General features: G+C 37.3%; 1 protein-coding gene across 1 annotated transcript; it reads right to left on the bottom strand.

Annotated features, from left to right (window-relative positions):
- Window positions 1-434: 434 nt before the first annotated feature.
- LOC145768522 (dehydrogenase/reductase SDR family member 1-like) lies at window positions 435-13,692 on the bottom strand. Its single transcript, XM_082580031.1, has 8 exons — window positions 13,518-13,692; window positions 11,498-11,647; window positions 11,121-11,200; window positions 10,608-10,740; window positions 4,606-4,758; window positions 4,337-4,406; window positions 2,820-2,900; window positions 435-911 (listed from the first exon to the last, which is right to left on the bottom strand). Exons 1-8 carry the CDS (start codon window positions 13,662-13,664, stop codon window positions 739-741), a joined length of 987 nt encoding a protein of 328 aa, XP_082436157.1. The 5' UTR covers window positions 13,665-13,692; the 3' UTR covers window positions 435-738.
- Between the last annotated feature and the right edge of the window lie 13,076 nt (window positions 13,693-26,768).

The raw sequence follows: 26,768 nt of genomic DNA on the forward strand, positions 1-26,768 counted from the left end.
ACACGTAGATTTGCCGTTATGTTACATTGTGTGGTTGGGTTTAGCGATTGTAATGGCTGTAATGCTTACGGTCGCGTTTTTCCAATCAAGACTAGGGTCCTTTTTGAGTAACTACAACCATGATTTCTGACTCATTTTTCTCAGTCTCGCTCAAGAAATCTGGACTTTTGAAGTCAAGTTGGCAAAGTAGGACGATAAAGCGTTGTGTTAATTTCTGGTGGTGAGACTGTCAGTCATTCCAGTGTTTTTCATTTGGTTCTCTTGTTGCCAGGATTTTGTCGTTCAACGTCAAGCTTGTTATGTTGGAATGAATCAACAAAAGAATCAATAGCGAAGATCATCGTGTCCTGATCGCTTCTCGCCATAATCATGCCCAGAAGTGTCGTCGCCCCATCGACGATTGTATACGAGCGGGCATGCTGACGAGCAACGTGCCGATAAAAAGGCAACAATTAAACGTTATAATTTATTTCGATAAAATCATTTCAGCAATAAACAAAATAATGAAGATAAATTAATCTGAAGAGAACTAAGGCGATTTGTGTTCTCTTGGAACATCGGAAGATTCGAGTAACTGCAAGCAAGTTTGCACCCAAGGAATGTGATTGAGAACCCCGCATTCCAGCGGTCACTTCCCAGGCAAGAAAACTTGACTCGCGTCGGTGGGAAGACCATTCGTTTACCATCAGGAAATTACCATTACGTCATGATTGTTGCCACGTCATTTATGCGTCACAGTCATTCGTATTTGCTCGGTAGTTTGTTCCCAGACGACGAGGGCTTGATGCTCAGCATCATCATGTAGAGAGACTTTGGAAGCTGAAGCCAGTCAGGAATGTAGTCGCAGAGGCTCCTCAGTCGCGACATCTTTATCAAGAAATTAAAGCTCCGGGAACTGAGAGGCGACAAACCTGGGACAATCAGATAGAGTTGTGCAAGTCAAGAAAATCAAGCAAATATTCAAAATATTGGTCAATGGTCATTCTGAATCTACCTAAGTCTGTAGAAAAATTTCAAATTCAATTCTCCAATTCTAACACCACTTTTTCTTATTAGCCACGTGAATTTGCAACAGCTTTCAGCTTTTGTGTTTGGGATCCTTCGACAACTCCGCGGTTGGTGACGCCAGACCCAAAGGAACAGGTCTGTAGCCACACAGCTTCTACTAGGCATAAAAGTTAAATGCATAACAGTGGTGCCCGTGTTTTAGCCTAGTATGTTTATTAGGGTTGTTCAAAAAAACACTTTTTTGTCGAATTTCAGTGGGGACCCCCTGGAATTGTTAGGTTGCATCTAAAAACCCCACAAACCAAATCTGAGCACGTTTGGTTCAGTATTAACCGTGCAACGTCAATTTGAAAATTTAGATTTTGGCTAAAATTTTCGAAATTTTTTTTACCCCTCCCCCTGAAAAAAAAATTTTTTTTCAACTTTTTTTGCATTGCTTGCAATGGAATAGCTGTAAATAAACATGTTCACAGTTTAAAAGCGAGTAGTTATGGTATAAATGTCACATTTTAACAATAGTTGTGAGGTTGTTTTATGCAAAAAATGGCTTTTTTGCATGTTTTCATGAACTTCGGATAAGTTGTTGAATGTTGATACAATTGTGTGAATATTAACTGCATTATTTTTTGATCTTTGACATCACAGATCATTGTGAGTTGTCTCTCTCTTGTATAACATTATGTCGAATTTCAAGTCTTGTGCGTAACTGATAAGCTGTAGTCAAATAATCTTTTTGATTTTCTTGGGATGTTTACGAGCCTGTGCTCGTTCCACAGTTTGATTGTTTTCTTGGTCTGAAAACAGGAACATTCAGGTGTGGATCCTCCTGAAATCTTTTTCCACAGGAATTCAATCTCACAGTTCTCTTTGTTGGCAATTGTAACTGAGAGAATGGTTGATCTTTGGGCTTTCCGATTAAAAATACTTCCACATCTTTTGCACGTGTGCAATGCATGGCAGCAGGTAAACAAATTTGCAGAATTACAGCACTGTACACTTGTACAGTAATTATGCAATCAGGAACAAACTCTAGCTATCACTTTTCACAAATTTTTGTTCTAGAATAATATTTAAAAGAGAAAATCAAAAAGATTAGTTGACTGCAGCTTATCAGTTACACACAAGACTTGAAGTTGAACATAATCTTATACAAGAGAGAGACAACTCACAATGATCTGTGATGTCAAAGATAAAAAAAATAGTGCAGTTAATATTCACACAATTGTATCAACATTCAACAACTTATCCGAAGTTCATGAAAACATCCAAAAAAAGCCATTTTTTGCATAAAACAACCTCACAACTATTGTTAAAATGTGACATTTATACCATGACTACTCGCTTTTAAACTGTGAACAGGTTTATTTACAGCTATTCCATTGCAAGCAATGAAAAAAGTTGTAAAAAAATTTTCTTTTCAGGGGGGGGTAAAAAAAATTTCGAAAAGTTTAACCAAAATCTAAATTTTCAAATTGACGTTGCACGGTTAATACTGAACCAAACGTGCTCAGATTTGGTTTGTGGGGTTTTTAGATGTAACCTAACAATTTCAGGGGGTCCCCACTGAAATTCGACAAAAAAGTGTTTTTTGAACAACCCTAATGTTTATGGTGTCAAACTTAATTTGAGTGCAAACTAAATTTTTTGGTCTTTACAATTCTGCATAATTGAGATTCTAACGCAATTTAGATAAAGTCACGTTGTTTTATTAAATAAACAAAATAAACAGGTATATAAGAATCAACTACTTTTATAATCAACATGGCAAGTATCGGTCTTGATGTTATCATTAACAGCGTTAGCTGCCTCACCATCAATGTCTTTAAACCTGAATTCTGCCGCCAAGTCCGTGGTTAGGAGAATTTGACCGCTCCTTCTTATCACGTGACGGTCTGCAACATATAAGTTCCGGTTGAACAAAACAATCGGGAACTTTGCAACAATGGTTCCTGTTTAGAATAACAAAAGATACACAGAAACGGAGCAATAAACGGAGAGGCGAGAATAGTGACGGAAATGTAAGACAAAGCTGAATTGTCAGTGGCACCAGAAGTCAAAACGTTAGATGGACTCCCAAGGTCCAGTTCAATATCTCTGCAATATGCTGTGAACTTCCTTTCTGTCTTCTCTCGTGTTGTCGCTATATGTCAGGGCATCCGTTGGTTAACCAATGCCTGGTGTCGTCATCGATAGAAACTAGGCCTTCCATACCATGAGGAGGTCTGTATAGCCGGCAATCCTTGATAATGTGGGCTGCCGTCTGCATTTCACCACACTCACAAGCAGCACTCTCTGCCAAGCCCCAACGCAGCATGTCTGCACCATTGCGTCCAAAACCAGCGAGCAAACGGTTATGTTGGTGATGCCTTCAACATTTAGTTGTAGAATGGTCACTCCTTGACCTACAACAGCTGGTGCTGTTCGCCCTGACAAGGGCGCTGTGCTTGGTCTGGGGGTGCCATTCTGATGGTTGTTCTTCCGCATGATAACTTAATAACGACAGTTGTAGCAAGTTTAGTTTCCCAAAGTCGGTTCCTTTCAGTGACGCTACATTCATGCAGTTAACTCTCCGGATAGTCCGATTCGGTGAGGACGCACTTTCACAATTACAACTTTTAAATGATGATGATAGATGAGGATCTTTTACATGATGATGATAGATGAGGATCTTTTACATGAAGCTGATATATGAGGATTGAGGATCTTTTACATGGAAATGATATATGAGGATCTTTTAAATGAAGATGATATATGAGGATCTTTTACATGGAGATGATATATGAGGATCTTTCACATGAAGATGATATATGAGGATCTTTTATATGGAGATGATAGATGAGGATCTTTTCTATGGAGATGATAGATGAGGATCTTTTACATGGAGATGATATATGAGGATCTTTTACATGGAGATGATATATGAGGATCTTTCACATGAAGATGATATATGAGGATCTTTTATATGGAGATGATAGATGAGGATCTTTTCTATGGAGATGATAGATGAGGATCTTTTACATGGAGATGATAGATGAGGATCTTTTCTATGGAGATGATAGGTGAGGATCTTTTACATGGAGATGATATATGAGGATCTTTTACATGAAGATGAGGAATGAGGATCTTTTATATGGAAATGATATATGAGGATCTTTTACATGAAGATGAGGAATGAGGATCTTTTACATGAAGATGATAGATGAGGATCTTTTATATCAGCCGTATGTTCGGCTTAAGGGATCGCTACTTTGGGAATCATCTCGTCATGTCTGCTCCTCACCATGTCGCTCGAACTAGCCATGCAAGCAATAACGCGTGACGTACTAACCTGCCAACAGGTACGCAATGCATTTCCCAGCAAATTCGGTACTTTCCCCTCTGGAAAACAGCAATTCCATCTGTGACAATAAATGGGATGTGGGTCAGTTAACAGCGGGAAGAAAATTATTTCGTCCTCAAGAAGTTTCCTCGACTTAAGCACATGCAAGGAACGCATCATCGCATGAATCAATTAGAAATGGTCATTTCTCTGTCATTGTACAATGTACACAGAAATAAACGGGATTAAAGAAATCACTTAGTAAGTTACCAACTTACCATGGCATTCTTATTAGAAAGTTCTTTTTTTGCTTTTGCTTCCATCCTTTCTTTCTCAACCAGTTCCGTTTTTACAGGACCCGGCCACAAAGAGACGAAGGCGATGTTGTAATTGCGTAGTTCCGCAGCGCAATCCTTTGCCATTCGATCTTTCTACAAAAAAATGGATTGTCAAGAATCGACAAACGAACATAGTTGCGAAGCACTTTAGTTTACCAGCGCATGCAATTTAGAATATTGTTGTTTAAACGGAATCTTATGTCAAAATCAAGATAGAATTCTACTTATGACAAAATTAGCAAACTGTTTAACGATGCATGGAGTGGATAAATGGCAAACGAAGATTGCAATTCAAAGCCATTTGCAGGCACTCCTATACATAGGCGCCGACTTTTATTTTTGCACGGGGTGGCGGTAGCACAATATGGCAACCTAAAAACTATCAAACTGCATGTTTTTGTTTGATTTTTACTAAGCGTGTTTCGTAGATGCAATTGTCTTTTCACACCTGATTTGTAGCTCGACAATTTACAAAGCAACTTTAAAACAAAGCACAGGAGGTATGTCGTGAATTTTATTGTTACGTTGCTGGTCTGACACTTAACATTTGGCAAAAGTATTTTTGCGAACAGCAGCTCTGTCAATCCAACTGCTAATCAACTGGTCAAGTTGTAACCGTGAAGCTTCAGCTTGATAAACATTTAAACTTAGGACGTGGTTCAATCGCTGTTGCGTCATGGTAGATCGCAAGTAGGTTTTTATGTGCCTGAGTGCACTAAATGATCGCTCCGCCTCGCAGGTGGTGGAAGGCAACGATAAGTATATTTTCACAATGCAGACCACGTTTGGAAGAATTAATGATCTTGTTTCATTGCTTGCAAATAGATCAAGCAGTTGCGACATAGTTGAAACAAAAATCTGTTTTTGCTGTTGAAAACTTTCCAGCTGTTGCAATTCCAGACGCAGAAGCGTTGGGTTTATGTCTTCTTTATTTTCTATGATGTAATAAGCAACTCCTATGTCAGACCAATAAATTCTCGCCTCAGACTTTTACAGGACGACTTTTCGTAATTTTTTCTATGATGTAACAAGTAACTCCTACAGTATGTCAGACCAATAAATTCCCGCCTCACAGTTTGTCACGCATTGAAACGCAATATTATTGCATGAAGTAGATAACAAAGTAGAAATTATAGCATGAAGTAGATGACAGTACACTCCAATTGAAATCGGAAAATAATTCAAAATGCAAAATCTTGAGTACTTGAAAAAGGTTGCTTTCATTATCGGGAATTGGCAGGGGGTGTAGCTTTCCTCGAATATAATCATGTAAACGTGTAAATTTGCAGAACGTTAAAACTGCTACTTTACTAAGCGCACTTTTTAAATAAAACTCAAAAAGTTTCAAAAATTGCATTTTTTTAATGAAATTTGAAAATAGATATTCATTTAGGGAGTGGAGCTATCAATCATCCAGATAAGTTTATTTCCAAGTATTTTATAGCTGTCATGATTTATAGCGATATTATGAGCAGTTTAAAAATGTTCAAAAAAGATTTTTGAGGGAGGCAATGGAAAGATCGTATTTTATTGATTAATAAATCCCATTGTAAACCTAACGTAACATTGACTTATGACAAGTAACAAATAAAACGATCGCAACAGGGTCATTCCATGCCAAACGTCCTGAAATTTTGAAACTTCCCAGTTTGACCCTCTCCAAATTTGCTGAAAATCGGACAAAAGGTTGGATATCATGATTGAGCTAAAAATTGAAAATTTTAGCTCAAAATCTGTTGTACTTTTCAAATTATGACATTTTTAAATTGAGTACACCCCTGCGCTGATGAGCGCTCGATCATTTTCGGCCATTTTTAAACAAGTATATATCTCTCATTGCAAATTTAATCTACTTTATTTCTGGCAAAATGAGACACTTGTAGGTATATTACATGAATCCAGTTTCAAAATTACATTGTCTCAAAGCATTTTGAAAATATGGAGGCCCCAAGTGTCCCCATTTTGATGCGAAGACAAATTTTGGACCATATTAAAAAAGCTGTAGCTTCCATACAAAACATAGCATCGCTCTCAAATTTATCCTGGAGGCTCCCCTCCTACTGGATTACAACTACATTAATTTTGGAAGGAAACACTGCTTTCATTAAAAAGTTATTTCACGTCAAAATATGGACCAGCAGCAAATTTTGCTAAAATACGCCATATTGTGGTGAAAAAATGACCCCGTCAGATATTGTTTTGAAAAAAAAATTTTTTTTCATCTTAAAGAGATATTCATGAGGAACTTATCTTCTGAGTTTCAACTTTGTTCCGCAACTATTAAGGGGTGAGATGCAGTCATGTTTAACCCCTCTTAATATCCATTTCAAGCAATAAGAAAAACATGAACATTAACTTCTAAGTTAGCCAACTGCACTTGTTGCATCGTAAATGACATAAACAACTACAGCATATTGTACAAAGGAAGCAAAGAACATTCAACCTAAAATGACTGGTTGCCTTGTAGGCTACTAGAATTTGACTTTCTTGTAAATGTAAAACTTGTAAATGTGTTTGCATGTTAATTTTCCTCCATGTTTGGGTCTTCACAACTTTTAATCTAAAGCATTTACAAAACTGAAATTTGGTATTCTGAGTAAGAAGCAGCCCTAGTTTTCATATCTACCTTCACAATTGCCAATTTCAAATTAGTTTTAGAGATAGAACGTTTCAAAAATTGAAATTTTTTACATTTGAAATTTTTTTAGCAATTGTTGATGTCTGCTATCTCCCAAACCAATAGTCACAGAACTACCATTTTGCTTATCATTAATCTATACTAGTTGGTAATTCACCCTCATGAGACTGACACCAAACAAAAGTGAAATTATTGAAGTTTGGAGGGTGCAAAGATGAAGCCCGAGCAAAAAAACTCAAAATGCGCCATCTTGTGGTTAATATTTGACACTGTGGACAGTCATTCAAAGAGTCGAAACTTTCAGGAAAAAATCTTCTTTGCCTAAGCTATAGACAGTTTAAGTTTGAAATATGTAACATAACTCCTTTAATAGTAAATGCAGCTGTGAAATCATGAGCTTGACCATCACATGCAAAAGTCTCAGGGGTGGGGGGAGGTAGGGTGGCTCTTATTTGGCAAAAAATGAAAAATTTGCTGAAGACTCCTTTTTAAATGGTGAGGTTGTCAGAAAAAATAACTCCTGCAAAAGTCTTGAAAGTGATTTAGGGATGATCCCATTGGCCCTCCCCCCCTAAAGTTCTGCGCCCTCCCCCAAAATACCATCTGCATATCTCAAAAACTGCTTGAGCTAGAGATATGGTTTTTGTGTCAAAAGATGCAGAAAACATGATTTCCTATCCGCTTTCTGAACAGTGATTGTGCCTATTTTGAGTAGAAAAGCAGTTATTTAGTAAATAGTTATTTAAGTTTCAAGTAAATTTGTAAAGCATTTACTAAATAACTGCTTTTCTACTCAAGATAGGCACAATCACTGTTCAGAAAGCAGATAGGAAATCATGTTTTCTGCATCTTTTGACACAAAAACCATATCTCTAGCTCAAGCAGTTTTTGAGATATGCAGAATTGCAGATGGTATTTTGGGGGAGGGCGCAGAACTTTAGGGGGGGAGGGCCAATGGGACCATCCCTAAATCAATTTCAAGACTTTTGCAGGAGTTATTTTTTCTGACAACCTCACCATTTAAAACAGTGTCCACAGCAAAATTTTCATTTTTTGCCAAATAAGTGCCACCCTACCTCCCCCACCCCCGAGACTTTTGCATGTGATGGTCAAGCTCATGATTTCACAGCTGCATTTAATATTAAAGGAGTTAGGTTACATATTTCAAACTTGAACTGTCTATAGCTTAGGCAAAGAAGATTTTTTCCTGAAAGTTTCGACTTTTTGAATAACTATCCACAGTGTCAAATATTAACCACAAGATGGCGCATTTTGAGTTTTTTTTGCTCGGGCTTCATCTTTGCACCCTCCAAACTTCAATAATTTCACCTTTGTTTGGTGTCAGTCTCATGAGGGTGAATTACCAACTAGTATAGATTAATGATATGCAAAATGGTAGTTCTGTGACTATTGGTTTGGGAGATAGCAGACATCAAAAATTGCTAAAAAATTTCAAATGTAAAAAATTTCAATTTTTGAAACGTTCTATCTCTAAAACTAATTTGAAATTGGCAATTGTGATGGTAGATATGAAAACTAGGGCTGCTTCTTACTCAGAATACCAAATTTCAGTTTTGTAAATGCTTTAGATTAAAAGTTGTGAAGACCCAAACATGGAGGAAAATTAACATGCAAACACATTTACAAGTTTTACATTTACAAGAAAGTCAAATTCCAGTAGCCTACAAGGCAACCAGTCATTTTAGGTTGAATGTTCTTTGCTTCCTTTGTACAATATGCTGTAGTTGTTTATGTCATTTACGATACAACAAGTGCAATTGGCTAACTTAGAAGTTAATGTTCATGTTTTTCTTATTGCTTGAAATGGATATTAAGAGGGGTTAAACATGACTGCATCTCACCCCTTAATAGTTGCGGAACAAAGTTGAAACTCAGAAGATGAGTTCCTCATGAATATCTCTTTAAGATGAAAAAAATTTTTTTTTTCAAAACAATGTCTGACGAGGTCATTTTTTCACCACAAGATGGCGTATTTTAGCAAAATTTGCTGCTGGTCCATATTTTGACGTGAAATAACTTTTTAATGAAAGCAGTGTTTCCTTCCAAAATTAATGTAGTTGTAATCCAGTAGGAGGGGAGCCTCCAGGATAAATTTGAGAGCGATGCTATGTTTTGTATGGAAGCTACAGCTTTTTTAATATGGTCCAAAATTTGTCTTCGCATCAAAATGGGGACACTTTGAGCCTCCATATTTTCAAAATGCTTTGAGACAATGTAATTTTGAAACTGGATTCATGTAATATACCTACAAGTGTCTCATTTTGCCAGAAATAAAGTAGATTAAATTTGCAATGAGAGATATATGCTTGTTTAAAAATGGCCGAAAATGATCGAGCGCTCATCAGCGCAGGGGTGTACTCAATTTAAAAATGTCATAATTTGAAAAGTACAACAGATTTTGAGCTAAAATTTTCAATTTTTAGCTCAATCATGATATCCAACCTTTTGTCCGATTTTCAGCAAATTTGGAAAGGGTCAAACTGGAGGGTCCAGGACGTTTGGCATGGAATGACCCAACAACAACAAGGAAAAAACTTGTAGCCACGTGTTGTGTAATCTTCACGTAGCTTGCTTGATGTTTCGCTAGTATCATGCTTGTGACAAAACAATCATTTTGTTCGCAATACTGTATTGGTTCACCTCTTGCTTCACGTTGACTTGAAGCGAAAACCAATGATCAAAAAAAGATTTAAACTTCCGTTCAACTTACATTTATTTCAGTAAGTAATGTAACCTAAACGGGGTGGCTGCCACCCCGCCATAGCGGTTACGGGGTAGCGTGGCCACCCCGTAACCCCGTAAGTCGGCGCCAGTGCTCCTATAACTATAACGTCCAATGCATGACTGGTTGGTTTTGAATCTTTATCCTCGTCCGGACTGACAAAGCCTTGATAGGTTATTCCTGGTAGTTTCGCATAGTTGTAGTGGCTTTTGACGCAGGGCCTGTTACCGAGATTGACAGAGTGAAGTTTCCGATTGTTAAAGTGTTGTTGCCGGAGAATTATTCCATCCATTAGGTGCCGCTGAATTGAGAGCTGTTTAAGAAATCTTAAAGCTTCTTCGTTCACGAAGCCACGCGCTAACCAACTGAGCTATCGGAGTGGGACTTACAGGCGCGGCAGCAACATTGTAAAAGTAAAGCATGCTAACGATGGTAGGCTTTGTGAAGTCATGTGGCCGAGGTTGAAAGAGCAGAAGATAAAAAAGTAGACGGTGAAAAAGCAAACTGAGGCAATTTCATGAGAAGGCAAAAACATTCAAAGTTTATAGGAAAATGACTGACCCCTGCCTTTCCAATTCCATACTGTGGCATTTGAAAGTAAACTTTTCCTCCAACCGAGCTAATGTTGATTATCAATCCTTTCCTTCGTGGGACCATCATCCTTGCGGCGTGCACTGCGCACATGTAGTGGTTCCTGTCAATCAAAACATAATTCACAACTAAACAACAGAATTAAAGTTATTTTTTTGCACGGTCCAACAGAACTATAATATCGTAGATTTAAGAGCAGCAACAGTTCCCACATTAAAATGCATAAGAGTTGTATACGAACTAGCGCCGGCAATAAAGTTATCTTGAATGAGTTATAATATAACAGTAGAAACTGCTATGCAAATCGGAATGGTTGGGTGTAAATGCGACTTTTTATTATGTAGGATGTGTGTGTGTATGCAAGGGTATGTGTAGGCTTATGTAGGCTTGTGCATGCAAGGATTGCAAGGGTATATATGTGTAGGCTTGTGTATGCAATCCTGTTATTAACCAACTCTGAAGAAATCAAAGAAATGAAATCACCTCAGACCAACTTTGTTGATGACGTCCCAGCTACTATCGCATTGGTCCCAGAAGTAGCGCTCACTGTTTTCGAAGATATACTGCCCAGGTACAAATCATATAATCAGGTTCATGAATTCTATTTATCCGTCTCAAATAAGAAATCGAATAAAAGAATCTTTGCATATTACACATATAAGCATACCATACATGAAGTTCCATTGATTACAAAGGGTTGGAATTATTATAATTGTGCAACTGTAAGTGCTTAGTGTTGACTTATTAAGGAAAAGTAAAGTTTACAAAGTCAATACATTAAACCATGCGAGTCCGGTCGCAATCGTTTGGTATTCTGTTAAATATTAAGCAAATGTTATAAGCATAAGTCACAAACTTACTGAGACAGCAGAATAAGCATTGTTGACCAACAAATCCAATTGTCCATTTTGTTGCTCGAAGATTGTTTCAAACAAGCATTTAACAGATTCGTCATCAGAATGATCACATTTGGTAGGGATGCACTTCCCAGTCGCACAACGAGATTTTATCTACAAATCCAATGAAACGATTAATCTCGGAATGAAAAAGATTTTTTTTAAAGCTTCATGTCGACGATTTGGCATCTCTCCTCAAAGAAGCTTTGAATGGAGATAAATTGTTTACAGTGAAGAGGAGAAACTGAACTGCTGAGAATTTAGGACAAATTCCTTGAGTTGTTTATTTCCACAAAGCATCAGCATGCGTTGTGATGATTATTAAACCCTACTAGTACGGGTCTGCTACTATTCGGTGAGAGCCTTTTTCGGTGAGAGCCCTATTCGGTGATTTTTTGATTTTTTTTTTTGAAAATTATCGGGTACCCTAGCCTAATTATCATTGCCGCTTTTACATCGTTTTAACGTCGCTAAACGTTGAAATAAGACCCTAACCCTTATCCCTAAACCCTATAACGGCAATGATAATTAGGCTACGGTACCCAATAATTTAAAAAAAAATCACCGAATAGGGCTCTCACCGAATAGGGAACTCACCGAATCGGACTCACCGAAACGGGCCATTCCGACTAGTACTACTTATTAAACCTAAGTGTGTTTGATAATCACCAGGAAAACATATATATACATACAGCCAGGGCCATCAACAATTAACGTTACAATAACAACCAACTGTATTTAACAAATGGTAGACAATGTGAGTACAAAACGTATAATATTATTGTCAAATAAATAATTATATGTTTAGGGAAAACAAGTTTTAATGTGTCTGTCATTTGATAAGTCGGAGACGCTTCGAAAAGGACCTGCAAGAGTCACAAATAAATCTTTGAGGTATTTTGGTCTTCTTTTTTCAGATTAGCTTTCAACGCTTCCAAACTTTGGTGGTGGTTAGTCGAAACCTTGCTCTCCAGGTAAGACCAGATGCCAAAGTCCAAGGAGGTTCAGGCCTGGGGATGAAGGAGGTCATTCTTCCTTGGAAATGAAGAATGTCACATTGGTTGAAAGCCAGTTTTGCATTCTCTTAGCTACATGTGAAGGGGCAGAATCTTATTGGAATGACCAATAACGTTTTTTGAAGTGTTTCTTTGCCCAAGGCAACAATGAACCTTCAAGAATATTATTTCGATAGTTTTCTTGGTTCAATTTCACTCCTTGATTCATAAAAATCAACGGATTTTTGACCACACACGATCATTCTGACTGTTAAAATGATGCTGGACATAAAATTTCTTTTCATCGCTGAATACAAGGTTTGGCAGCATGCCTCCTCCTTCAATGTGTGAGAGCAGAATTTTGGCTCTGGAGAGACATTTCTCAATGGTAGTGGCATTTAGCAACTGTTTCTTCATGTGTTTGAATGGGCTCATCTTCAATCCATCTGGAGAACTGTGAACATGGTACCATAGGCCATGTTTGCCAGTTTTTGAATGGATCTCTTGGGATTTATTCGCACCTTTTCTTTGGTTGCTTTTATCAATTTTGAAGTTTTGGCGCTTCGAGGGCGACCTTGGCTAGGTCAATTTTTGACATTTCCACTTTCTTTGTGCCTTTTGAGAGTTCTCCAGACCAACATTCTGTTAATTTTTAAGGCCTTGCAAATATCACTCCTTGACTTGCCCGATTTGAAGAGCTCTACAATAGCTATTCTTTTATTCAAATTTTCCTTCATGGCCTATAAAATATATGATACAATCGAGAAATATTCAATTTACTAACAATAACGCTAAATATTGATGTTAAATACAATTGTTTGAAGTTGTAACGTTAATTATTGATGACCCTGTATTTTTGTGTGGAAATAGCAATAAAAGTGACAGCTTTGCTAAAAAAATTATTTTTAACATTAAACTTACATAAAACATTCTAGCTTTTCCAGGCTATGTTAAGGCCAAGCTTAAGAAGATTCGCAAATTATACTGACCTCTTCTTGCACAAGTTGCAGTGATGTCATACTCCTTCCAGTAATGTAGCAAGTAGCTCCATACGTAGCAAGTTGAATAGCAATGCCTCGGCCAATGCCACGAGATGCCCCAGTTACAAGGCAAATTTTACCACTTAAATTTGGCATTATTAAACTATCCCCACACTCTATATTATACTCTATTTATGAAAAAAATAAGTCAAAAATAAGTAACTCAATGCTCATTAATTGCTTAACCTATAATGGCAATGGCAGAACAACGTCTAGACTTCTTAGTTGGGTCATTCCATGTCAAACGTCCTAAAAATCCTAAAGATCTCAGTTTGACCCTCTTCGATTTTGCTAAAACTTGGTCAAAATGGTATTCGGCATGATTTAGCCATGCATTACAAATTTTAGCTCAATATCTATTATATATAGTTTTGGAAATATGATGCTTTAAAGTTTTAGGTACCGGTACCCCTAAACTTTTCCGCATTTGGTTTTTTGGACCATTTTCAATTAACCATATTATTTGCTCCGAAGGTTATATAAAGTTTATTTCTGGTAAAATGGTTCACTTTTAGCTATATTACATGATTACATTGTCAAAATGTAATTAATTTGCAGCATAGTGGAGTAATCACGGAAGGCCCATTTCGGCTAGTCCGATTCGGCTGGTCCGATTCGGCTAGTCTGATTTGGCTAGTTCCCTATTCGGGTACAGTCTTCCTCGGTTAGTTCCCTATTCGGCAAATTTTTGAAAATCCAACCATAATCCTTCTGTAATCCAATAAAATCCTTAAGTAAATCCAACGAACCAGCCGAAAAAGACTGAAGCCGAATCGGACTAGCCGAATAATAGCAGACCCGAGTAATCAAGCCTCAAAGTAGCTCTTTTCTTCACCAAAAACAAATTTTGTGCCATATTTGGAAGTCTGTAACTTTTTTATGAAAAGTAGGATGGTTATTATATTTATCATGTATGCTCTTTCCCTACCAGGCAACAACTTCATAAAGTTTGATAAGTAACACTGTATTTATTAGGAAGTTGCAATGCATCAAAATATCGTTGACGTAAAACCAAATGGTGTTATGTCCAAAATCATCAAACTGAGATAAACGCAAAAAAACATTTATTTGTTTGAATATTTTTGATATCTCAAATGGATCAAACACCAGTGCCACATACTTACAACCATACCATGCTCTCCTTGGTTTGCACACAACTAGATGTTTTTCAAAATTGTAGGCCACCCCCCATTTTTTTTACACCCCTTTTTTGGACATAGCCCAGTGAGGTTCTCAAAGTAACAACCGGTTGTAAAACAAAAACTGGACATAGCCCATTACACTGTCAGGATTGGATTTGATGCGGTGCTTTTGAAAGAGCATGGCATGTTTGCAATCATGTAGTCATCTGCAAATGGAGTTTTGTAGCCTATTTCAACAATTTGTGTTTGTGGTGAAGAGCTAGTGCCTTCAAACAGACATATATTGTATGGTAGCATATCACTTCGTAAGTGTAATCCTCGGCAGATTGCAATAATTATGCTTTGTTTTGCATTGGATAAATGATATTACTTTTACAGTGTTTCAATTACACTGGCCAACTAATTTTTTTTTTCGAGTGCCGAAGATATTTTAACGATTTCTGGGCAATTTTTGCCTCTGAATTTAAAATTAACATCTGTTTCTTTCAATTGGCTCCAGTTTTTGAGATATCAATATTTTCAAATTTTGGCTAGAGAAAATTAGCTAAGTTTAACGTTTGCTAAGTTTTAAAGTGAAACTTGGTGACCAAGATAGGCCATGGGCACCTCATATTGTCTGCAAAGCATGTGTAGAAAGCCTGAGAAAGTGGACTAAAGGCACACTTAAAAATTTTAATTTTGGTGTACCAATGGTTCGGAGAGAACCAAAAAGCCATTTCAATGACTGCTACGGTACTTGTTTGGTAGACATACAGGGGTTTAATCGTCACAAGAAAAGCAGTTCGAATTACCCAGATTTAGAATCTGCTCAATGACCTGTTCCTCACTGTGAGGAAGTGCATGGCCATGGAGTATAATGAGTTTCATGAAGAGGTAGAAAGTTCTGCAAGTAACAGCGGTGGAAGTGTGTTTGAAAGTAGTTCAGCTATTCCAGAGACATTCAGACACGGAGGAGCTGAGTGATCTCATCAGGGATCTTAGCCTATCTAAAGAAGCAGCAGAAATGTTGGCATGTCGACTTAAAGACAAAAACTGTCTTGGAATCGGAGCTTCCATAACATTTTACCATGCTAGAGAAAGAGAATTGCTTCCATATTTTTGCCAACAAGATGAATTTGTTTACTGCAAAGACATCAATGGGCTTCTGCTGAAAATGGAAGTACCACAATATAGAGCTCAAGAGTGGCGCTTGTTCATAGACAGTAAGACACTTCGAAAAAAAGTGTCAACTGCCTTGCTGTACTAGCTTCTTATCAAGGAGAAACGCAGCTTCTATCAATACCTAAATTGCCATCTGGAACAAGTGAAGTTTTTAGTGTCAATACCATTTCACAATTGACAAAGAAAAAACTGTTTGATAAGTTATATTAAATGTCGCTTTGTATCAGCTAAGGTCTTAATGTAGCAATAGGTTTTCTGTCACTCTACCACAAGTGTGACTTAAGCAAGAAGCAAACCACGAGCGCAGGAATATCAGTATAGTGACTGTCAACCAGACTGGTCATTAACCACCTGACCAGAAAAGGAAGGATTAACAATAACATAAATGCATGATGATACACCAGTTATCATACCATATTAATTCAGGTGCACTGCACAAGTTATTTTCACACGAATGTTGTTTGGCAATTCAAATATGTTGCAATTCTATAGAAAGGACTGAATCTTTTGCATTTTTTTTTTGAATTTGCATCATAGCTTGAATGGAAAATTGAACATAGATCCTTGGCACGATTCCATAATAAGGGGGTTATGTCCATAATTTATGGTAGCATTAGACATAAACCTATTTATACTATCAAGCTAGAAAAGGGCTATGTCCACAGAATTGCACATAGCCCAGTTTTGCTTTCAAAGTATGCGAGATATTTGGGAGTATGTCCATAGCTTCACCTTGAATTTGATTACATACAAGGCTGAAACCTGGAGTGCTGGAAAGAGCTATGTTCAAAAACCGAGAAACTGCAATAAAACAAAAAAACCTAAAAGTGGACATAACCCGGTTTGGTTTTACCTCAACGATATGCACCCCAAGCAAAAAAGCCAATTTAACGCCATCTTGTGGTATAAAAATACCCCTGTAAAAAAGTGTTTACAAAACAATCTTTTTAACCTGTTGAAGAACATTACCTAAGGAACTTGTGTTGTGTACAAAGTTTTAACTTTGTCACTCAACTATTATGAGGTAAGTTGGGGGCCGATTTTTGACTCTCCATAATAAAAAAATTGGATTATTTGCAGAGGAGGCATTCCATCCTTAATTTAGGGGAAAAAATATTATAGTACACTCATGGTTCCAGAATTTTATGATATACCATATTATATTGTGTTCAGATAGAGCTCATTGAGACAACTCTTTTAAAAAAAAAATTAGCGTTCTGTGACCTTCGGTTCTCGCGATATTGAGGATTGCAATTTGGCCACACGAGGTGCAAATCCTGGTAACGCATGAGTGATTTTTAAGTATATTTCTTATATATAGATCGTAGTGGAGTGGGGAAAGTTGCTATTTGGGGGTTTTCAGGGGCGCTGAATTCAATAAAAACGGTTCCAAATGGCTCAGAGCAGTAGTTTTGTCTCTACAGATATTTTTTACTTCAATTCAACTGCTTAAATGGTTGAGTGACAAAGTCAAAACTTTGTACACAAGTTCCTTAGGTAATGTTCTTCAAATGGTTAAAAAGATTATTTAGTAAACACTTTTTTACGGGGTATTTTTATACCACAAGATGGCGTTAAATTGGCTTTTTTGCTTGGGGTGCATATTTTAATGCATTGTAACTTTTTAATAAATATAATGTTACTTATCAAACTTGGTGAAGTTGTTGCCTGGTAGGAAAAGAGCATACATGATAAATATATATAATATATAACCATCCTACTTTTCATAAAAAAATTACAGACTTCCAAATATGGCACAAAATTTGTTTTTGGTGAAGAAAAGAGCTACTTTGAGACTTGATTACTCCACCATGCAGCAAATTAATTGCATTTTGACAAGGCAATCATGTAATATAGCTAAAAGTGAATCATTTTACCAAAAATAAACTTTATATAACCTTCGGAGAAAAAGATATGGTTAATTGAAAATGGTCCAAAAAACCAAATGCGGAAAAGTTTAGGGGGTATCTAAAACTTTAAAGCATCATATTTCCAAAACTATAATAGATATACACTGAGATAAAATTTGTAATGCATGGCTAAATCATGCCAAATAACATTTTGACCAAGTTTGAGCAAAATCGAAAAGGTTCAGTCTGATAGGTTTAGGACGCTTGGCATGGAATGACCCAGTTATAAGTACCGTATGCTTTTATTGTAGAAAGGAACTTCACGTCACCATATAACATAGGAGATTGCAACCCTTTTGATTATAATCGAACACAATTCAAATCACCACAACCATACTGGGCCATGGCTTACATCCCAGCAAAAAGAAATCGATTACAAATTGAACATAATTAAAAATTATATCACTAGGCCTACTGGACCAAACCTGGTCTTCCAATCTCACCAGAATAACATCTCTACTGCACCAAAAATTATTACTCGACCAAGCATGGTCTTCTAATTGTAAAAAAATTGGAGCTGGTATACAAGTTTCCCCCACCTCCCTTGGTAACTCATGACAAATACAGGACTCGACCAAACATATAAGGTGAAACTACTTTACCTTTGCATTACTGTTGACACACTTCAATCCACATGTTTTGATCAATTCCTCTTTGTCATGAGTTACCAGGGGGGGGACTTGGGGTGCAACCTAGTTCGTACCCTAAAAAGATCGAGAGAAAAAATTTAAAAAAGCCGAAGTCGCTGATCGCAGTTTAATAGCACAGAGCCGAACTCGTAATCGGAGTTTCCGCAAACAAACTCGAGGGTTAGGTTTAGCGGAAACTGCAGAAAAATATTTGCGGAAACTGCGATCAGCGAGGGTTAGGGTTAGAGAGCATAGATTACTCTATGGTTAGGGTAAAGGTTAGCGGTAGGGATGGGCAATTCAGAATAATTCACTATTCCAGAATAATTCCGGAATACTAAACCGAATCCAGAATACCGAATCCTATTAACTTCCAGGCTCCAGCAACACAAAAAGTAAAAAATTTCAGACACAAAAGCTACACAATCAAAGTAAATGTTTGTTGCAATGCAACACATTAAGGACCCAGAGTTGCCAGATTGATAAAACAAAAAAGGCCAAATGCATCCTCAAAAAAGGCCAAATTATAGAAAAAAAGGCCAAACCTGAGGTTCTGTTCTCTCTGTTGAAATCAGTGGTGTTTTTGCACTTATTTTTAACAACAAATTAGAAAATATTTACCCAGTTTCTATTGTTCTACATGTTATCTGTTAAAGAAGAATATTGCTTAGTAAAATTCCTGAAAAAATGCAATCCATAAAATACAAACAGATAGGTATGGAAACAATTACAATACAACTGAAATATGTATATAACCAGAGATGTACGTATACGCCGCAAATTCTACGCCGCATACTTACGGCGTATACTTTTTGTTTGCGCTAACGCTTACGGCCACATTTTGTTGGATAGTTTGCGCTTGCTAGCTTGAGGCTACGCCGTAAGTTTTTGTGTTTTTGAGCGCATAGCGTCAACGCCTACTTTTTAATGTATTTTTTTCGCTACAACACGCCAATACCTTCCAGCGCTGCAGTTGAAAGAATGTTTTCAATGGGCAAAGACGTATTGGAACCAAAACACAGCAAAATGTCAGATGAACACTTTCAGATGCTTGTGTTTCTTCGTGGAAATTCAAAATAAAACTTGTTTGTTTCGAGTGGTTTATACCGTGTGAATGTTTGGCACTTAGCAAACAAAATGAGTTTACGCTAGTGTATGCATTCAACCGAACGCCGCCAACTTTTTTTACAAGTTACGTTGACGCATACGGCATATGGTTTTTCGAACGTTTGCGTTTACGCTGACGGCGTCAATATTTTTTGTATACGCGTAGGCCTACATCACTGTATATATTTATGTTGTATTTATGTTGCATTTATGTCCAACATCCTTCCACAATGAACACTCCTTATTCTAGGAATGCTAACGCCTCTGCCATTTCGTTACTGCTAGTTTCACCATAAACAATATCAGATGTGAAACGCCTTATCATTATGGCACTATGGCATCAAAGTTTGTGCAACATTTTCCATTCAGCAGCATGTCCGTTCGTATTCGCAAAATCGCTTCCAAAAGCTCAGTCTGCATTTTGTTTCGTGGTTTTGTTTTCACTGCAGTAAGTAATGAAAAAATCCTCTCTACTACCGCATTACTGACAGGGATGCAGAGACATGTTAAAGCATAGCTAGCAAGATCTTTGAAATGGGCATGATGTAAAACGCTACACCAAAACTTTTCACTGTTGCTAGGGATAACCAAAAGAACTATGAAAACCAAAAAAAAAAAAGGCCAAAAAAATGCCAATCGGGAAACTAAAAAAGGCCAAAAAAAGGCCAAGCGGCCAAACAAAAATTGTCCGGCCAAACCCTTTTCAAAAAGGCCAAATTTCTGAAATTTGGCCGTAAAAAAGCCAATCTGGCAACCCTGATTAAGGCATTCCAAATGACTTCCAGCCAAATGGGAGCAGTGTTGCCAGATGATTGAAGCCGCTTGGCAACAAAAAGTAACTACAATTTCACTAGATATTTAAAACACCCTAAACAGGCCCGTAGCCAGCCGGGGGCCAGGGAGGGCATCGCCCCCTGCCCCTGAAAAAATTCCGCCTCCCCCCCCCTGGCAAAATCCCAACATTCTCGAGCAACAGCTATAGCAACATCACCGAGCAACAGCAATTATAATGATTTTGCCCAAAAATAATTGTCGGCCCCTCTAAAAAAAAATTGCCCCCCCCCTTGCTCTGCGGTTTGGCTACGGCCCTGACCCTAAATAAAGCAATTTTGCTTAAATACAAATAGTTTTTAAGACTTAAGACACTGCCATCATCCATATGCAGACCTCTTGCGAAACGTTTTCTATACGAGCAGGGATTATTTGCTAAAAAGTTTAAAAAAATTGAAAAAACTTTCTTGAAAAAAATTGAGTAGGAAAAATTTCACCAGATTTCACCAAAAAGTTATCTGGTTCCAAGGTCAAAAAGCTTGGCAATAAAGACCTCTAAATTTCACCAGAATTTTTTAATTTGATATTCTATTTCCCCATCTGGCAACGCTGAACGGGAGCGCAGCTTAGTTTCCTTCAAGCCGCAGTCGAAAAGAATCGCTCGGAAGATGCTGAGGTGTTTCAGAGCCAACTCCTTTAGCAGGGGGCATCTGCTCAATGTTGTTACGCCCACCAGTCAAACTATCGCAGAGTCGCATACGCAGGTGGATTGAAAAAAAGCATTGCACGATTGTGCATATTGTGTACAAAGCGTGAAGAAAATTGCGCGCTTAGTTTCTTTGGTTGCTCATGCGAGCGAGTGACGTAGAGTTGCATGCGCCGTGCGCGCACAACGCGTGCACAATGTTTTTGAAAGTGCGGAACTGCGGATGGTGTCAGTGCAAAGAAAAAAGTGAGTAAACCACACTTTTTTTCAGTTCACTGTCTCCAGCTGACAGCTTGCACAAGACTTATGTATATCTTTAAAACCGAATCTTATTACCCGGTTTTATTGCCGTTTTGGATTCGGATAGTTTAGGATCCGAATCCTTCTGGATACGGTATTCTGAATTGCCCATCCCTAGTTAGCGGAAACTGCGGAAAAATGTTTGCGGAAATTGCAATCAGCGAGGGTTAGGGTTAGAGAGCATAGATTAGGCCTACTCTATGGTTAGAGTTAGGGTAAGGGTTAGCGGAAACTGCGGTTAGCGGAAACTACGGAAAAATGTTTGCGGAAACTGCGATGAGCGAGGGTTAGCGTTAGGGTAAGAGTTAGCGGAAACTGTGATCAGCTTGCATCCGGGGACTTGTATACCAGCTCCCAAAAATTATACTATTGCTGTCTGTTGAATTGAGCCAGAATGCGATATATATAGTCGTTGAGGAATCAAGCATCTGTAGGCTATACGTTGAAGAGACGAAAAACTAAGCATATGTGAATGTGACTAAAACTGCCAGTTGCAAGAATGCTTTTAGCTTATTGGCATGCGATTTCTTGAGAGGCACGCAAATTCCTAATCACGCTTCAAAATCCCGAAGGACAACTGCAAAATTACTTGAATTACTGGGTAACGTTACATAATAATATTATTTATTTGTATCAGACAAGGTTGTTCATATTAAACACAAAAAGACAAGACGTAAGGAGTCACTTGGATGACATGTGCATTGTGCAACATATCATTGTAGTGCTTAAAAAATGTCGTTTTATAGAAAGCGTCTGAGGACATTAATGCTATGATAAAAGAATTGAGAGATTTGTAACAACGTTGCACAAAGGCATAAACTGTTTTCAGCAATAGAGCATCAAAATTTATAACATTTGCATTAACTTGACATTCATGTGCACTAGTAAAGCGAGGCATATTGTGTAGAATTCGAAATGAGTCATTATAGGCAATTCTAATCCGATTGATCGAAGAACGGCGATAATTATGCCTAAGTTGACAAGCATATAAAGAGATGTACAGTAAGAGCAAAACAACACATTTTTTACTTTTCGTGAATATTTGCTATATTTATTTTTTAATTTGATTACAGTAAGTACAATAAAGAGATTTAACTTGTCGCAGTATGTCCTTGTCATGTGATAATGAGGACGTGACATACACACCTAAATACTTAATATTTTCAACAAACTCGATCGGTTCTTGGTCAACAATAATCTTTGGGGAAGCAGACAGATCGAAATGTTTGGGCTTAAATAACACCCCAAAGGATTTTCTAAAGTTAAATGTAATGTCATGTTGCTTAGCAAAGTCTTGGCAGATTTCAATCAATTCACGTAAACCAACAAGGCTGGGACAAAAGCAGCAAAGGTCATCAGCAAACATCATCATGTAAACGAACGACAATTTCACGACGGTAACTGTAGCGGACAACGAGTAACTTAACTTATCCGCCCATACCTAGCTGTAATACTAGTCTACAGCGACATTTCGGGCACAACAATGTGGCAGAAATGCTCCGAGAACGAGGTCTGTACATCTTTATTACAAGTATGGTTTTATTGTCACCACATAACTTAAAAGATTGCAATCGTCTTGCCACAACAGAACGTAATCCAAATCATAAGTCCAACCCAGGAACCAGGAAACTGCACACTGAACGTTGACTGACAGAGCCAGAATTAATATCACTACTGTATATACCAAAATCATATTATAGTGAGCTGCACCAAAATTATACCATACTCTGACATACCGGTACTCCTTACATCAAAACTAAAATTCTCTGTCTGTCGAATTGTAGGCCAAAACGCGATATACATAGTCGCTGAGGAATGAAGCATCTGTAAGCAGAAACGTTGGATAGACGAAAAATTACGCATATGTGATTGAAAGGTGCCGGTTGCAAGAATGCGTTTAGCTGATTGGCATACGATTTCTTAACCCTATCTGGTATTCGTCTCAAAGACGCGCGAAAAGCACGAGACGTGACCATTTGGCCACGCCCTGATTATTGGTTTATAACTCAGCCGCTAAATATCGCACATTTGAGAAAATCGGCATGCACATAGTCAAATGCTTTTATATTATATTTTAATTCTTTGTTTTCAAAACAAATGTTTAGTTTGTGTATTTTGAAAACATATGTTGCAAAAAAGCTCTAAAAACGCAAATTTTGCTGGCATTTAGGCATTTTATGTCCGATTTTGTTCGTTCGAATTTTAATTTTAATGATTTGTGAACATTCAACAACAATACTTTGAAACAAATTATTTTTTCCTACACTTTTTCAATTAATAAAAGAATAAATGGGTTTGAAATGTGGGCATTCCGAAAAATGCAGAGGATTTCCTGGACTGACAGAAAAAGCAACCAAACTGTTTTAAATCAAGTCAAACAAACAAACAATCTTCTAAAAAATATCAAAGAAAAACAACTTCAATTTTTAGGACACGTGCTGCGAAAAGAAAAGTTAGAACATCTCTCTCTCACAGGCAAAATTGAAGGGAAGCGTGCCCAAGGCAGACAAAGATTAACATACTTAAACCAACAAACCGACAAAACTAACACCAACATACACCTAATACACAAAGCAAACAACAGAGAATCCTGGAAACTTTTTATACACGAGGCAGTCAATGCTTGGAATCAAGTGCGACAATAAAAGAAGAAGAAATACAGTATTTTTCATATTCATACTACATCAAGCGATTTTGAGTTTATTGTGATGAATTGCACTGATAGGTTCTCCACATGTGGTCATGGCTGCTTAGCATCGCAGTATCTCTCATGACAAATCAAGACGAATGAAAGCATAAAATAGTTGTCGCGTCCCAGTCAGCAAATCATTTTTTTACATTGATTCAACGTTGGCAGATTGATTTTCTGGTTGAAATAACTCTAGTTTATCACATTTTTCCTAGCCAGCAAAATTGATCCTTTTTACATTTATTTAACGTCTGCAGACGTCGAATCATTGTTGAAAGTGGTTAATTTACTGGCTGGGTTAGAAGTATAGGTAACACGATTTCCAGTCAGCTGTTTTGTCAGGCGTTTCATTTCATAGAGTGTAGCTTTCATTTCAACCTGCCAAATGTTTTAGAATCAAAGGAAAAAACCTTCTTTTTGATACTTTTCAATGTAGCTAAACGTTGAAACGATATAAAAGCCAACTTTTCTGCCTGGGCTGCCTGCTTTTTGCTAAATTTCCCAGATAGCAAAACTCGTCATTTTTCAGACGTTGAATCAATCTAAAAATGACGGGTTTTTCTGTCTGGGTTGTTTAACTTGAGTCTGACAATGTAAGAAAAGTTAATTTTACTTTTCAAGATTCAAAATGAAATGTAGGCTACCACAATTCTGTATCAACACACATCGAATGATCGTTGAGTTATGAAAAATTCAGTTTAGCGAAACACAATGCTCGCTGTTCTGTCGTGAGCAGTCAGGTAGTGCTGACGCCAGGAATATCGCTCCTTCTCAACTGTACATGTCATGAATGGCAATAACATATAGCCCACATAGTTTCAACTAGTGCTTTGTGCAAAAAGGCATGTTGCATTTGAAGCTACGATGAGGAATTTTGCCGAGATTATTTCTTTTTTTGAATAATCTGTTCCTCTGATGTCGTCTACACATATGGTACAAAACGCTTTGTGGATGGCTGTGGTTGATGATTCGGTTGTGATTAGCTCTGTTTTTTTTTCAGAAGTAGCAAAGTGTAAATACTAAACTAAAGTAACAGATCATTACTAGTTGCTAAAGTTTGCTTTTCATGTTGTGAACACGTTTTATCTTCGTAAAAACTGGTCAACTTCACTTGCCTTGCAATGACGCAACAAAAACTGCCTGAATTGAGATAAAACGATAAACTGTACTATGAGTCCCATTGCGTTTCGTTCTTAGTTTTAATGTGTGATTGATGACTTGACTCGCGGTTGACTGCGGCCACTGTGTATACAATAGCAGAAGCGATGAGTCATTTCGATGCCGATTGCCAAAATCTAGGAATTTAGACAAAATTTCTGAACAACCTGTGACAAAATACTTATTGTGAACCACATAGTGTTCCAAAAATAACCAAATTAGGTTTAAACGATGCTCAAATGATAAAAAGTAAAAGTCAAGAAATATCAGCGTTTTAGGAAAATTCCTTCTATATAAAATTTCAAAACTAGTGAAGGGCGTGGCCATTTGAACACGTCTGATAACAGGTCGAGTTAAGAGGCAAGCAAATTCCTAATCATACTTCAGGAAGCCCAAAGCACACTTGTCAAACTACATGAATTACTTGACTTACTGAGGTAACATTAGGCTACATAGGCTATATGCAACAGAACGATAATTTCAAGGCGGTAACAGGCGTTTAAGAAAAGTTGAAAAGACCTAAGGTGAAAATACCACCCTCATTCTGGCAGAATAATTTTTCCACTTTCCGCCTAAAAAAGTTATCCGTGAATAAGTGCGAGGCACAAAATGCAACATGACATAAGTTCAAAAATCTTAAATAAAATTATAATTCGCAACACGTGCCACTTAAATTTTACATGCATTAGATTCAATATTAAATTACCTTTCCAGGGATGTGCACCAATAGGATGGCATTTAGAAGAAACTCCCAGCAGAACGCTTCAAAGATGCTTGAGGATATATTAACGATAAACATTAAAATAATATGATTTTTGCACAATGGACACCACTTCAAACATCTTCGGATAAAACTATAATCCGCAAAACATGCCACTTAAATTTTACATGTATTAGATTCAGTATTAAATTACCTTTCCAGGGATGTGCACCAATAGGATGGCATTTAGAAGGAACTCCCAGCAGAACGCTTCAAAGATGGAGGATATATTTAGGCCTACGATAAACATTGAAATAATATGATTTTTGCATAATTGACACCCCTTCAAACATCTTCGAATAAAAATATAATCCGTAATACGTGCCACTTAAATTTTACATGCATCGGATTCAGTATTAATCAATCAATCATTTTATTTTTCGTCATTAACGCGTCCGGGACGAAAAAGATACTAACTACAAAAATCGATATAAACCTACCAGCACGTTAACGAACAGGAAAAGGTGGCAAAACCTTGTACGGTTTAAAATGTGCCTGAATGAAAAATTATGTAGTAGCCTGTATATCAGTAGTTAGCACGGCCACAAAACCCAAAAAGGTTGTTAGTTGTTACCAATTACAATTAAATTGTTAAGTTGTTACAATTAAATTACCTTTCCAGAGATGTGCACCAATAATATGGCATTTCTAAGGAACTCCCAGCAGAACGCTTCGAGATGGAGGATATATTTACGATAAACATTAAAATAATAAAATTTTTGCGTAGTTGACACCTCTTCAAACATCTTATCATTTTAATGTTTATCGTAAATATTGTTACGGACAATCTCTATACAAATCAAACGACATATAAAACCGTTCAGGTCTACTGAATCTTACGTCATGGAATTTTTCCTAAAAATGAGC

Source organism: Aplidium turbinatum, chromosome 4 (genome assembly GCF_918807975.1).
Source record: "Aplidium turbinatum chromosome 4, kaAplTurb1.1, whole genome shotgun sequence".
NCBI classification, from domain to species: domain Eukaryota; kingdom Metazoa; phylum Chordata; class Ascidiacea; order Aplousobranchia; family Polyclinidae; genus Aplidium; species Aplidium turbinatum.